This window comes from Lottia gigantea (genome assembly GCF_000327385.1).
Source record: "Lottia gigantea unplaced genomic scaffold LOTGIsca_102, whole genome shotgun sequence".
Lineage (NCBI taxonomy): Eukaryota > Metazoa > Mollusca > Gastropoda > Lottiidae > Lottia > Lottia gigantea.
In genome coordinates, this window is record NW_008706795.1 from 582,569 (window position 1) to 595,177 (window position 12,609).

At 33.9% G+C, this 12,609-nt stretch overlaps 1 protein-coding gene across 1 annotated transcript; it reads left to right on the forward strand.

Moving 5' to 3' along the window:
- Window positions 1-8,411: 8,411 nt before the first annotated feature.
- LOTGIDRAFT_135908 (hypothetical protein) lies at window positions 8,412-11,525 on the forward strand (the record flags this gene model as incomplete). Its single annotated transcript, XM_009046508.1, has 5 exons — window positions 8,412-8,542; window positions 9,208-9,347; window positions 10,252-10,392; window positions 10,710-10,855; window positions 11,370-11,525. Coding segments are annotated over 5 exons (714 nt in total), but the record flags the coding sequence as incomplete, so codon positions are not given.
- Window positions 11,526-12,609: the final 1,084 nt, after the last annotated feature.

Below are 12,609 nucleotides of genomic sequence, written 5' to 3' on the forward strand. Positions count from 1 at the left end.
CTAAATTATTATAAATTATAATAAAGGAATAATGTCCCTTAGATTGTTTTATGAAATACAACCCAGTCCATTAGCTCCCATAAGTTATCCCCCATGTATTTATACAGAATATAAATCTTGATAAGATATACTATAGGTACATTGGTTCAGATCATCTGAATCGAGTGTTATCTAAATGATTGCAAATGTTAAAATAATAAAAATAAAGACCTCTCTGTATTTGCTTCGACGTCATCGTCTCTATCTATTAGATTGTTAGGGCTGTACACGTTTTGAGTGGATGATTTTGTTTTCGATGATAATCAACAGTGTCAGAATGCATCATAGCAATTCGTTTTTTCAAAAAAATTTATTGGGAGAACCCTCTCGGAACTTCACAGAGCTGCCGCATTTTGAATCACGACGGTTGTATCCCATTAAGCCAGTCTGTCCCCTAGTAGTAATACAGTCTTGAGAGGTTGGCGGCGCCACAGTATTCATCCCATTACATGTATCCACTTTTCTGAAATGATAAAGCCTTCTATATAGATAAGATAATAAGAAAACCTTGAAGGGGTTTCATGGGTACTAAAGGCTTCTATTTGCAACATTTTAATCGTTCTTTTTTTCAGAATTTCCATATAATCTTCAACTCAAATCCAGCTGATAGTTTTCAACAGTGGATTATTCAAATTCAAATTATCTTAATATGCTAAATAGAAACAAAAATAGTTTTAAAGTAATATTTATGAAAAGAGTCAGTCGGTACAGGATGTATTTTTACATCTCTTATTTAAATATTGATTATTTTTACAATACTTTGAATCTAGAATAGGTTTTTCTTTAAACAACTTGTACTTTTCTGAATAAACTATGCTCTTAAAGGGATTGTAAAGAGGTTTTCTAAATAGTACAATAGTAGCATCAATTTGCGCCATTTCAATTTTCATCAGACGTCTGTGGTTTTAGCAATTCTACAAATTGATGCTACCAGTGTCCCAATACGCATAAATAATTTAGAAACCCTCTTTACAACCACTTTAAATAATATGCCAAATATACGTTATATTGGTACTAAAGGGGTAGCAATCATGTGAAAATATTGTTGATTGACGAAACTCATTTCAGTCAACTATATAAGAAATGATCAACAATGATGAACTATCTAGAAACATTCGTAGATACACACTTACATCTTTCAACTGAACTCGTTTGGTAACCATTATCTTAAACAAAACCTGGAAGCAAATTGTTACACGATTGTGGTTGGTAACCATTTATCTTGAGTGAACTTATAGGAATATCAAACCGATGTCAAAAAACGTTTACTTGTGCAATTCACTGTTAATCTATAACTGTAACAATGTTTTCACAAAGGAAAACTTTGACTTTAAACCGTTCACCAACAATCTAACCATGTTTCATCATCTCAAGTGGCTTTCTCACCAAAGGCAACATAAAAGGTTGTCCCTTTTAGACAATTAATGACATGAAAATGCTGAATTGATGAAATATTCTCAATTAAAAAAATAAATAAATACGTTAACAAAAAAATACTTCACTGTCTTTTTATTGTTGGAAATCTAACATGGATGCTCATAACTACTGCGCTATACGATGTCAGTTTTCTCTGATCAGATTGAAAACGTCGATCATATCAAAAGCCAAACAAGTACAGTCTTTCGCCAATAAAATACACGCATGTAATCATCTATAATTGTAACTTCTGTTTTGTCAATTTTCCACTTATTACCTAACCAAAGGATCACTCACACAGAGAAGTAAACGTCAGCAAGAAAGATAATCCTGAAGTCACCAGGATATTATTTAGTTTAGTCAAAATCAACGGAAAAACTACACAGGATGTTTGACAACGAGTTTTAAAATAAATAAATTTTGTCTTGATAGCTCTGTCATTATTTACACGTTTTTTGTATTAAGTTATGTTTGGGATTAGTTGAATATGATTTTTGTATGACTTGGTTCGTCCAAGAATCGTGGGAAGAATTTTATGTTCATTCTGCTTCGGCATGTGTGATCATATCCACCACAAACATTGTCCCATGTTCAAGGGAGGTAATATTATGAATTAAATTTATCAATGATTTTCTAAGGGGACGATGCTATTTATTATTGAAATATGTTGTTGTCGCAATAACTATATCGTTCTACAATTGATGTATTGAGCACTACTTTCAAATATTTTATTTTATTGTAATACCCTATTTATTGTACTAAATAATAATAAAATAAACAAATTATTCTGCAATTACAGAAAGCAAATTATCTGAGATGTGTAGAAAATTACCTCAAATTGATTTGGAAAGTACCGATATGAATATTTACAAATCCTCTTTCTACTGACTATGAAACAGTTGATTTGTACAATCAGCAATTAATGTCTCACTTTGTGGGTAAAACTTTAAACATATAAAACGTTAAGTTTGTCTTGAAAATATTCATTCAGTCATTACGATGAGACAAAAAATGTGAATCGTGAAAAAACAAAAATAATCTTGAACCAAATATTGGCTTTAAATCATTGTGTACTTATAAAATATCATTCTAAGAAGTAATATTAGAAAAAATATCATCTTCTTTCATTATATCATTATTATCTTTTTATTGACAGTGGTTAGAAAGAGTGAAGAAATATTCATTATGAATTCACCACATCACTTGAAGATTTCACTAAGTCAATATCTCACATTGTATCCTTTCCTTTACATCTAATACCTTAAACTCGCATTACGTTCATCTATTCTATTGTACAATCTAATGTCAGAGAAGAAATTAAGATAGTGACATAGAGATTAATTGACCAGGTGTCGGGTCAAAGCCGATTAACCCCTAATAACTTTAACCCTGTGCCAGTTCTTTATATTGAATAGTAACTTGTTACTTTTCAAACCCCCTAATCCCTAATTTTGAATGTAAACGACCTATTTACTGCCATTGTTGTCCAAGGAATCGATCGATTATCGGTCATCACAAGAGATCATCTCTTTCAGCATTTGATTTAATCTAACAAGAATTTGAAATAGTCTTCAACCGTATATTATATAAACATTTTTAAGTGTATTTCTTATACTTTTAATTTTGATGGGGAAGAATTTTTATAGCTTCATTACGGGATTTTTCATGTAATTCTACCAATTGATATGAAAATGATGTTTGCCCATTTCGACTAGAAGCAAAATTAAGATTTGATATGTCACTTAATATATTCCGCTACCATCACACGAAAAAGCCGAAAGATGTACTCAGTGCAAAGATGAAGTCATCGCTTTAAATTGTCTTACTTTTATGTGTTCTAACCGGTTTTGAATTAATAAAATATAAGTGTTTTGTGTAATAACGTGTACGTCATGTTTCTCATATCACCAATAGCTTCTCCTGACCTTAAAAACGCCTCAAAATTATATATAAGTCTCTCATTTACATACGACCCTATCCTGAACATACAAAACGGGTTTTACTAAAAACATATGTGTCATTTCCGCTTTAAAACAGAACATTTTCCGGATTTGAACAGGATAAGAACATTGATTGAAATTTTAAAAAAATGAATCAAGGCAGAGAGTCAAATTTAAAAAATTAAAAAACCGGGAATAAATTACATCAAAAGCGTCAAAAAGTAAACAAAGACTTCAAGGATATATGTAGGAATTATCACAAAGACACTGAAATTAACAAGGATTAGATCGGATTCCAGCATGTCTGTGATAAAGACCATCTTTCTATTTATTGCATGCTATTTTTGCAGTGTTCGAGCCCAAGGTAAGAATATATTCTATTTTCATTTGAATACCAATTCCTAATACAGTCAATTTCTCATTAACACGAAGCATTTGATGTTTTGGACCATTGGTATTTGGTACAAACGTCAAAGTGATTAAATTGCTTACAATGATTTATTTAAGAGATATGGACAGGGTTACACCAAGGCGAACTCTTTAGACCATGTCGTTTTCTCTTCTGTACGAATAAATATGAACTAATTGCTAATAAGAATTTATTTAAAGAAATTATTCAATGCGATTTATTTCGATTAAATTTGGATGAATACAAATGAATATATTTGCTCTAATTAATAATTATTATTATCATTATCTTTATAGTTTTTTCATAGATATTTGTTAATTTTCAATTGGTAGGTAGATTAGTTGCTTTTATTTTCTAAGCGTTTCAAATTTTTGAACGTTAATATTATTATAACATTAGGTTGTACACAATCGGAATGTATATATTACCAAGCCCTAGCCTATCAGCTCAGTCCATTATTCCAGAATGCCGGTTCCAGACTATTCTATAATTGTGTTTGTCAAAACTTTGGTAAGTATTTTTGTTTATAAATTAATTTAAGCACATTATCTAGATTTAAAAAAGGAGGTTTGAAAGACCAGCTGGCAATACGATACAATACGATGTTTATAATTTTTCTCCAAAATACGCGTCAGAAATGCACTAATTCAATTCAATTTTTCAAAATTTTTCCTGGGGGAACCCTCTCAGATACTCGATTGGAGAATATGACTCGACTCATTTAGTCAGTCTGCCCCCAATTTGTACCCTCAGTCAAGGGGGGAGCTGGAGCCGCCACTTTCAGAACCTAAGTTATTGTCCGTGTTTGTCTCTTTCTTTCTAATCATTCCAGACCTTAGTTATCCTTGTAAAAAAAATAGTTGTTGCTTCCTTTTTTTCTATCGAACTTTCAATTTGGGCTGCATTATTTTTAGTTCTCTATCATTAGGATGAAGAATGGAAATTTTTCATCATATTAAGAAATGATATCTGTCTTAACAAAATATGATTATCAACACATCTTCTTTGCTTTTGATACAGAAGATAATGTAATCGTATTGACAAATGAGTTTTGTAAGCCGTAAACATTTCAACCTATTTTCAATCATCTTCACATTGGTCAAGGTATTACGAAATTTGTCTTATACCTTGACTACATTAACTTCTATTCTTGCATCACGGAATTCAGCGATTTGATGGAATTGTACGCCAACGAATACAGCCAATCAGAGCCCTCAAAAGAAAGACTGTAAACATTATGATATATTATTTAGACTTTCTGTCGAGGTGTCGAGGTGTCGATTTAAATACCTCCGTGATGAGAGAGAAGAGGCTATTGTAGTCAAGGTATAAGATGAAGTTAGTATAAGCTTTACCATTGTGAAGATAATTTTCAATATAATATCTCTAACTGTCTGATCCATATAAGAAATTATATGTTTATTATGGTGTAAAATGAGCTTCATCCTACATAAATTTGGTATTCAAATCTCCAATCTAAGACTGAAAAAAATATTGTTTTCATATTTTGAGGAGACAAATAATTTATATTTTGTCTATTTTCTTAAAAATTATTTTTCACGAAATTTCTTTTCATTCAGCTTCGGCGAAGGTACAAATTTTCCTTTGAAGTCTTCAACCAAATTTGAACAAAAGAAAACGGTATCTTTCATCATTGTCCATGTTGTTTACAAATTAAAATAGATACAAGCTCGGTGTATATATGAAGTAAATAGAAGAAAGTAAAGTGGTGGTAACTTGTTAAAAAATCTAAATTGTTAAATTGAACAAAAGACTTGGAAGAAGAGCCTACTTGAAAATGTTAATATTTGAAGAAAAAGACGGTCTTGTAGATATTGACACAATTACTCATTTAAATAATGTTCATGTTCAACTTTATTTTAAAGTATACAGTCACCCAAACATAAGGTTAACTCTTTGATAAAGCTTAGTTCTAACTACTCGTAGAGCTTTACAGAGTGAAAATATGACATGCGATTCGTCTTTTATAAATAAAACGTGGCGGTGGCAGTTGGATCAGCCGACGTTTCAAGACCGTTATTATCATACTTTATGCCAGTGCGATTACGTCATCAGTAAGATCTAGTGATAATACTGTTGTTACTTCCGTCGCTACATGTTCACAACCGGAAGTCTGATCTACATTTTTAATCTGGAATATAATTCTGATACTGTAATCGTATTCTGCAGCTAGATAAATAAAAAGAATAATATATCTTAACATACTTTCAGAAATTACTTTTGCTATTAATATATCAAAATACACTTCGTGCTCGCAGATCTCATTCAAAAGTATTCTCTCAACAATATTAAAAGCGTCGTGACATCAGATCAAACAAAGCTATACATTCTACAATATCTAGTGTTTGTCTTGGAATTTTACCCAAGATTTGAGTTTCTGTGGTTCTTGTAAACTGTATAGTTCGGAGTATATAATTCTATGAAAAAACATATTAGGCCTATTGTACCTTACATTATTGTCATCAACTTTATTTTCTTAAAAATTAAATTTATTCATATATGCACGTTTTTTACCTTGTTTCAAAATCTCAAAATTGATAGTAATTTTTCACAGCTACTTTGTTTTCTTAAAAATTGAATTTATTCATATATTCACGTTTTTTTCCTTGTTTCAAAATCTCAAAATTGGAAAGAATACACAAATGCCCGTGTCATAATGTATATTTAATTGGGGAAAGTTTTATATTAAAACTATTCTAATATTGACTGATGATAGTCTAATATTTAAACGTTTTATTTCAATATTTACTCAATTTATTGTCAGATTTGAGTATGACGTGAGGTCAAAATGGTCACTAGATATATACATTGTACCTCTAACATACCACATCAACTTATAACCAACATATACATCAATACACCAATGACCAAACTGGAAAGTGAATGTAGAGACTAAGAGTTATGGCGCCAGTTGGGTTACATCCCCCCACCCCCCTTAAAAATGTTTTTTTTTTACCCCCAATTGTATTCTCACTTCATTTCTAAAAAAAATTTCGTCCCAAAATATGTGTCAGCATGCACCAAATTCATGCTATTTTTCAAAATTTTCCTGGCGGTGGGAAAACAGGCAGAAGGGTGAAGTTGGCGGGTATTAAGCCGGCGGTGGGTAGATAGGCACAAGGGAGAAGTTGGCGGGTACTAAGACGGCGGTGGGTAGATGGGCAGAAGGGAGAAGTTGAAGGGTATTAAGACGGCGTTTCGTAGAATGGCAGAAAGGAGACGTTGGCGTGTATTAAGACGGCGGTGGATAGACAGGCAGAAAAGAGAAGTTGACGGGTATTAGGACGATGGTGGGTAGATAGGCAGAAGGGAGAAGTTGGCGTGGCATTAAGACGATGGTGGGTAGATAGGCACAAGGGAGAAGTTGGCGTGGCATTAAGACGATGGTGGGTAGATAGGCACAAGGGAGAAGTTGGCGTGGCATTAAGACAATGGTGGGTAGATAGGCAGAAGGGAGAAGTTGGCGTGGCATTAAGACGATGGTGGGTAGATAGGCACAAGGGAGAAGTTGGCGTGGCATTAAGACGATGGTGGGTAGATAGGCAGAAGGGAGAAGTTGGCGTGGCATTAAGACGATGGTGGGTAGATAGGCAGAAGGGAGACGTTGGTGGGTATTAAGACGATGGTGGGTAGGTAGGCAGAAGGGAGAAATTGGCGGGTATTGAAACGATGGTGGGTAGATAGGCAGAAGGGAGAAGTTGGCAGGTTTTAAGACGATGGTGGGTAGATCGGCAGAAGGGAGAAGTTGGCGGGTTTTAAGACGATGGTGGGTAGATAGACACAAGAGAGACGTTGGCAGGTATTAATACGGCGGTGGGTAGATTGGCAGAAGGGAGAAGTTGACGTTATGAAGACGGTGGTGGGTAGAAAGGCAGAAGTTTTTTCATAGGTAGCCTCAGGGGTCAAATAAAATTGCAGAAGATTTCCTCCCTTGAAGTAAACGTATATAAAACGTTACTATTTAAATCAAAAATTTTAATTAGCATTTTAAAAAAAAAAATATTAATATTACAGTCAAGATTGAGTGCCATAAGCCCCCCATGGAGCGTTTGATAGGGTTCTCTCTCTGGAAAATAGAATTGAAATAATGGTACATTCTGACGCATGTATTAGGTTAAATTTGTCAGAAATGAAGAGGGAGTACAAACAATATTTTTATAAATACACCGCCCTTTTATACCCCACTGGCGCAGCCTTCTTCTCCTCGCTACAAATTCTAAATCTATACATTTCTATTGCCAAATATATTAATCTTGTAACATTATCATTGCAGGATTAACAATTCCGAATCCATCAACAGGCAACACAGGTAACAATATATTATATTGACGTGGTCTGATTTATATATTACTAGTATGGGTTTTATCCCTTGCATTGCTATGCTGAAGAATGTTTTCCACTGTTTTTTTTATCGCCAGAGGGTGTCAAATATATATTTCTTTGTACGATTAAATTTTATCTCGAGATATTGTGGGGCAGGTACTATTCAAAGCATGAAATCGTGGATTTGATATCAGCTTAATATTTCAGAATGTGGTAAGAGTGCTCTGACAGGGTCAGCCACTACCTATTTACAGCGAAGACCTAAGATAGTTGGTGGTTTACAAGCTCAAGAGTGTCAATATCCGTGGCAGGTTCATGTAAAGGCCGGAGGTTTTAACTGTGGTGGAACTTTAATAGATTATCAGCATGTAATAACAGCAGCTCATTGTTTACAGTAAGGACATGCAGTAGTGTTTTATGGACAATTAGTTGGGGCCGAGTGGGGGCCACGAAAGGTGGAAAACAGCACCAAACATTGGCGTGCAAAGCCGGGTTACACCGATGGATAGTAACCAGTTCTACACATGTTTATAGATGTCCTTTTTGCTTTGCTAATTGCGGGCAAGTCCAACTTTGGGCGTCTAATCGTAAAAACGGGGTTAGAAAAATCCTAGTATCTTGTATTCTGTCCACAAACAGACTGACCATCCCAGCAGTTTGGAAATCGTATGAGTATCTAGCAGTACGTTGAGTCAACTATGAAAGGACTTATTCGGACAATATCTACTTCATGGTTATTCCCAGCTCACTAAAAGCCCTCAGATCAGTTGCCTAGAGCATAAATTTGATTTGATCTAGTGATCATGTGTTGTTGGGTGTAATCAAAATCAACAACATTTACTAATTTGAAGTAGTGATAATTCAAGATTGTTGAAAAGTAAATTATCCTCATGTTATATTGTACTAGATGGTTGGTTTGTTTCTAGAACTGGTAACTACCAAATACCTGCCTCCAGTATCACAGTCGGGGCTGGTTCGTCAACTAAATCCAAGCTAACTTATTACAAAGTATCAGTGGTTTCCAGACATCCCGAATATTATCCTTCTACATTTGGTAAGTAAGAATATTCTACAGTTCTGCGGTAATGCAGTCATTCTGTCTATATTCTCAATTTCCTTATTGACATTACATTACGCAAGTAACAAAATTCCACGGTCATTTGTAATGCAGCCATTCTGTCTATCTTTCCCATTTTCATGTTTTACGTAACAAAAATTGTACTAGGTGAAGAAAGCATTCTTGTCTATCTCATAAATTTCTATTTTAGTATTTAAGTGAGTAACAATATTCCATGGTCTCCACGCCTCTCTTTCAGAAGGAAGAACTCTTTTGATATCACCTAATAATACCTCTCTGTAGAATAGCACAATAGCAAAGTTAGCAAAATAGACCCTTGCCAAAGACAATATTTGCAGAAAACAATAGATCCGATGCTGATTCACATGTATGATAGGACATAAGCTTGATTTTTATATGGATTGAATATTTCTAAATTTAAACTTATAACACTCATTAAGTTAGCATATTGATCCGAAAAATTTGCTAATAGAATCTACTAGAAAACTAATTAATATTTCAATTGCTTATTAAACAGTGTAAATGTGATAGGTATGTCAAACAAAATACTGGAAAACAGATCTATTAAGACTTTATTAATCGGTGATCAACTAGACGTTAATTTCCTCTCAACAAATTAAACCAATCAATGGGTGTTGGTTTTTATTATTACTTCTATTCACATTTTATACATAATGAGTTTTTTTCTTAGGAAACTTCTGTCTAACGATAATATAAGGTTAATTATGTAGTTAGATATATTATTAGGTAGCTTCGGGTCTTTAGATGAACTCCGCAATTACAAAAGCTAACTTGAACGCAATATGTTAAGCTGTTTATAACCATAAGATAGAGGACTCGGTATTCATTTGTTTCGTAATATTGAAACATGAAGATTTGAAGGAGAGGTTGATTCAATTATTTATTAAAAATTTTCCACTCAAAATAAACCCGTCTTCATTAGCCCAATCAGGTGCAGAAAGGTTGAATGTTCATTTCGACTCACAATTAAATGTAATTCTAAAATGAACGTTTATCTTTTGCAGGTCGCGATATTGCTGTATTAACACTTCAGACGAAACTACCTGAGACAAATAATTGTATCAAGCCAGCATGTATGCCATCTTTAACACTGAATGTTGCAGTTGGGACACCATGTCTTGTGACTGGTTGGGGGGCATTGGAAGGTAGGTTTTATCAAAAACATTGCAGCATTCAAACAATGTAAATAAATAATTCTTTAAGTACCCCAGTGAAACCAATGAACCTGGTATATGTTTGATAATTGAAATTGCTATCTTCAAGATTGTTAAAAACTAACGGATCGGAAATGTCCAAGTGGTGGATTCACGTATAACTGCTTTATGAAGATCTCGCTGGCTGCAGACCGAGGAATGAGATTTCATGACTAAGCTGTTTGTACTGGAAATAGATGTTACCCATCTGTGGATAAAACCGATACAGAATATTTGTTATATCTCTTCCCCTATCTGTATGATTGTAGAGTCTGGTAGTTTCCCTGATGTTCTGCAAGAATCTGTAGTACCAATAATGGACAGCAGTGTGTGTCGTGATGCTTACGGAACAACAATGATGGATGATAAGAAATTATGTGCTGGATATTCAACTGGTGGTGTGGATGCTTGTCAGGTAAAGAGCTGTTGCTTTAATTTAACTTTAAGGTTTATCTGGCGGGATCCTAGTATTTTCTACTCATGAAAATTGAAACGATTTGTGTACAAGTATATGGGGAAAGTGAGCCATATTGTAGAGAACTTGTACTATATTCCTATTGTTAAATGGAAAAAAAACCTAGGAATTTTAGGTTGTAACATTGCGGTTAAGTAATGTTACGAAAGCACAGGCACAGGCATGCCGGCCCAACCTCAAATGAGAGAGTATTGTTTGTCCAGTTTGTTGAACGTTATAAAATGAAGATATATAATAGAAATATTAAAATATAGTCTGAATCATGTTGTTACTCACCATTATGCGTTCTTCAGCATGAAGAAAGATTTCCAAGCTGTGTAATTCTTGGTTTCTGAGCCCAGTTCCTCAAAAAATATTACAATAAGAATTTGTCGTTTAGAATTTTACATTGCGGTAAGGTTTTTTGTAACCCTGATACTTACCTCGATTCATTTTATATCATAATATTTTGTAGGGTGATTCTGGAGGTCCATTGATGTGTGCTGATGGTGCGTCATGGGTTCTGGCTGGTGTTGTATCGTTCGGTTTAGGCTGTGCACGTCCTGGTTTTCCCGGTGTTTATTCGCATGTATCCAATTTACAGAATTGGGTAGAAACTATAATCAATTAAGGGTCATATGCATTTTTGGGTGAAATAAAATTAATTTATGCTTTTATCATTTTGTAAGTTGATACTTCAGAGTGTCACTTCTGCTGGCTGCTTCTGTCCAGCTGCACAAGTCTCAGATCAAAAAAACTAACTATAGGGTGTCATGAATTCTCCTTTTTGTAATCACTGCAATTTGGCACACATGTCGATTCCCTACATAGACACATTATAATCTCACATAGAAAGGGTATATATTCCCTAATGTTTTGTCTGTGATATCTGCTTACGCTGGAAACGGACGTTAACTTGTCATCTACCAACCGTAAACTGAACATGTTTTTATAGGTATAAAGATAGCAATGGTAATGGGATAAAGCTTTTAAGCTAAAACTTATAACAGCTATTAAGAAATTGGATCTGTTTTCTCTGAAGCTTCTAATGCGATACAAATCTCACTTATACTATAAGCATTTAAATTTATCTTCAGACGCAATGTGTAATATGCAATAATACTACACGACGTAGTACATTTAACTAGTGCATTTACTTATAAATTCCTTAATTTAGCGGTTTAGGAACATTTAGTGAAAAATATGCTTCTATCGCCACCCGGTGGAGTAATCTAGTGTATTGCAGTTTATTGTTTTGGTAGGGTTGATCTGCTCAATATTTTCTGTACAAGCTTAATTTTACGCTTCAGAGTGAATTCTTTCAACTGATTTCTCTACAATTTGACATAAACCTACCCTCAAAGATTAGATTATAGCCTCATTAGCCTGCATTTTAAAAAATATCTTTAGTCCCAGCATGATGCAAGAACAAGAACAAGAACAAATAATATGAGACAGAGTTGTCATTTGTTTCACGTTTTTCTATTCTTCAAAATCGCAGTAGTTTGAAGAAAAAAACAGACTTGATACCGTCTACAAATCGTAGAAACAGAAAGAAGCCAATAGGAAAGAAGATTCAGTTTGTATGTATCAGTGTAATCTATTGAAGAATAATCACCACCACTGCCTGATCGATCAGACTATTTCCGACAGTTGATTATTTCTTGATTAGAAACTGTATGGTATTGCCCATTAATGATCAGTTTTTATACAGG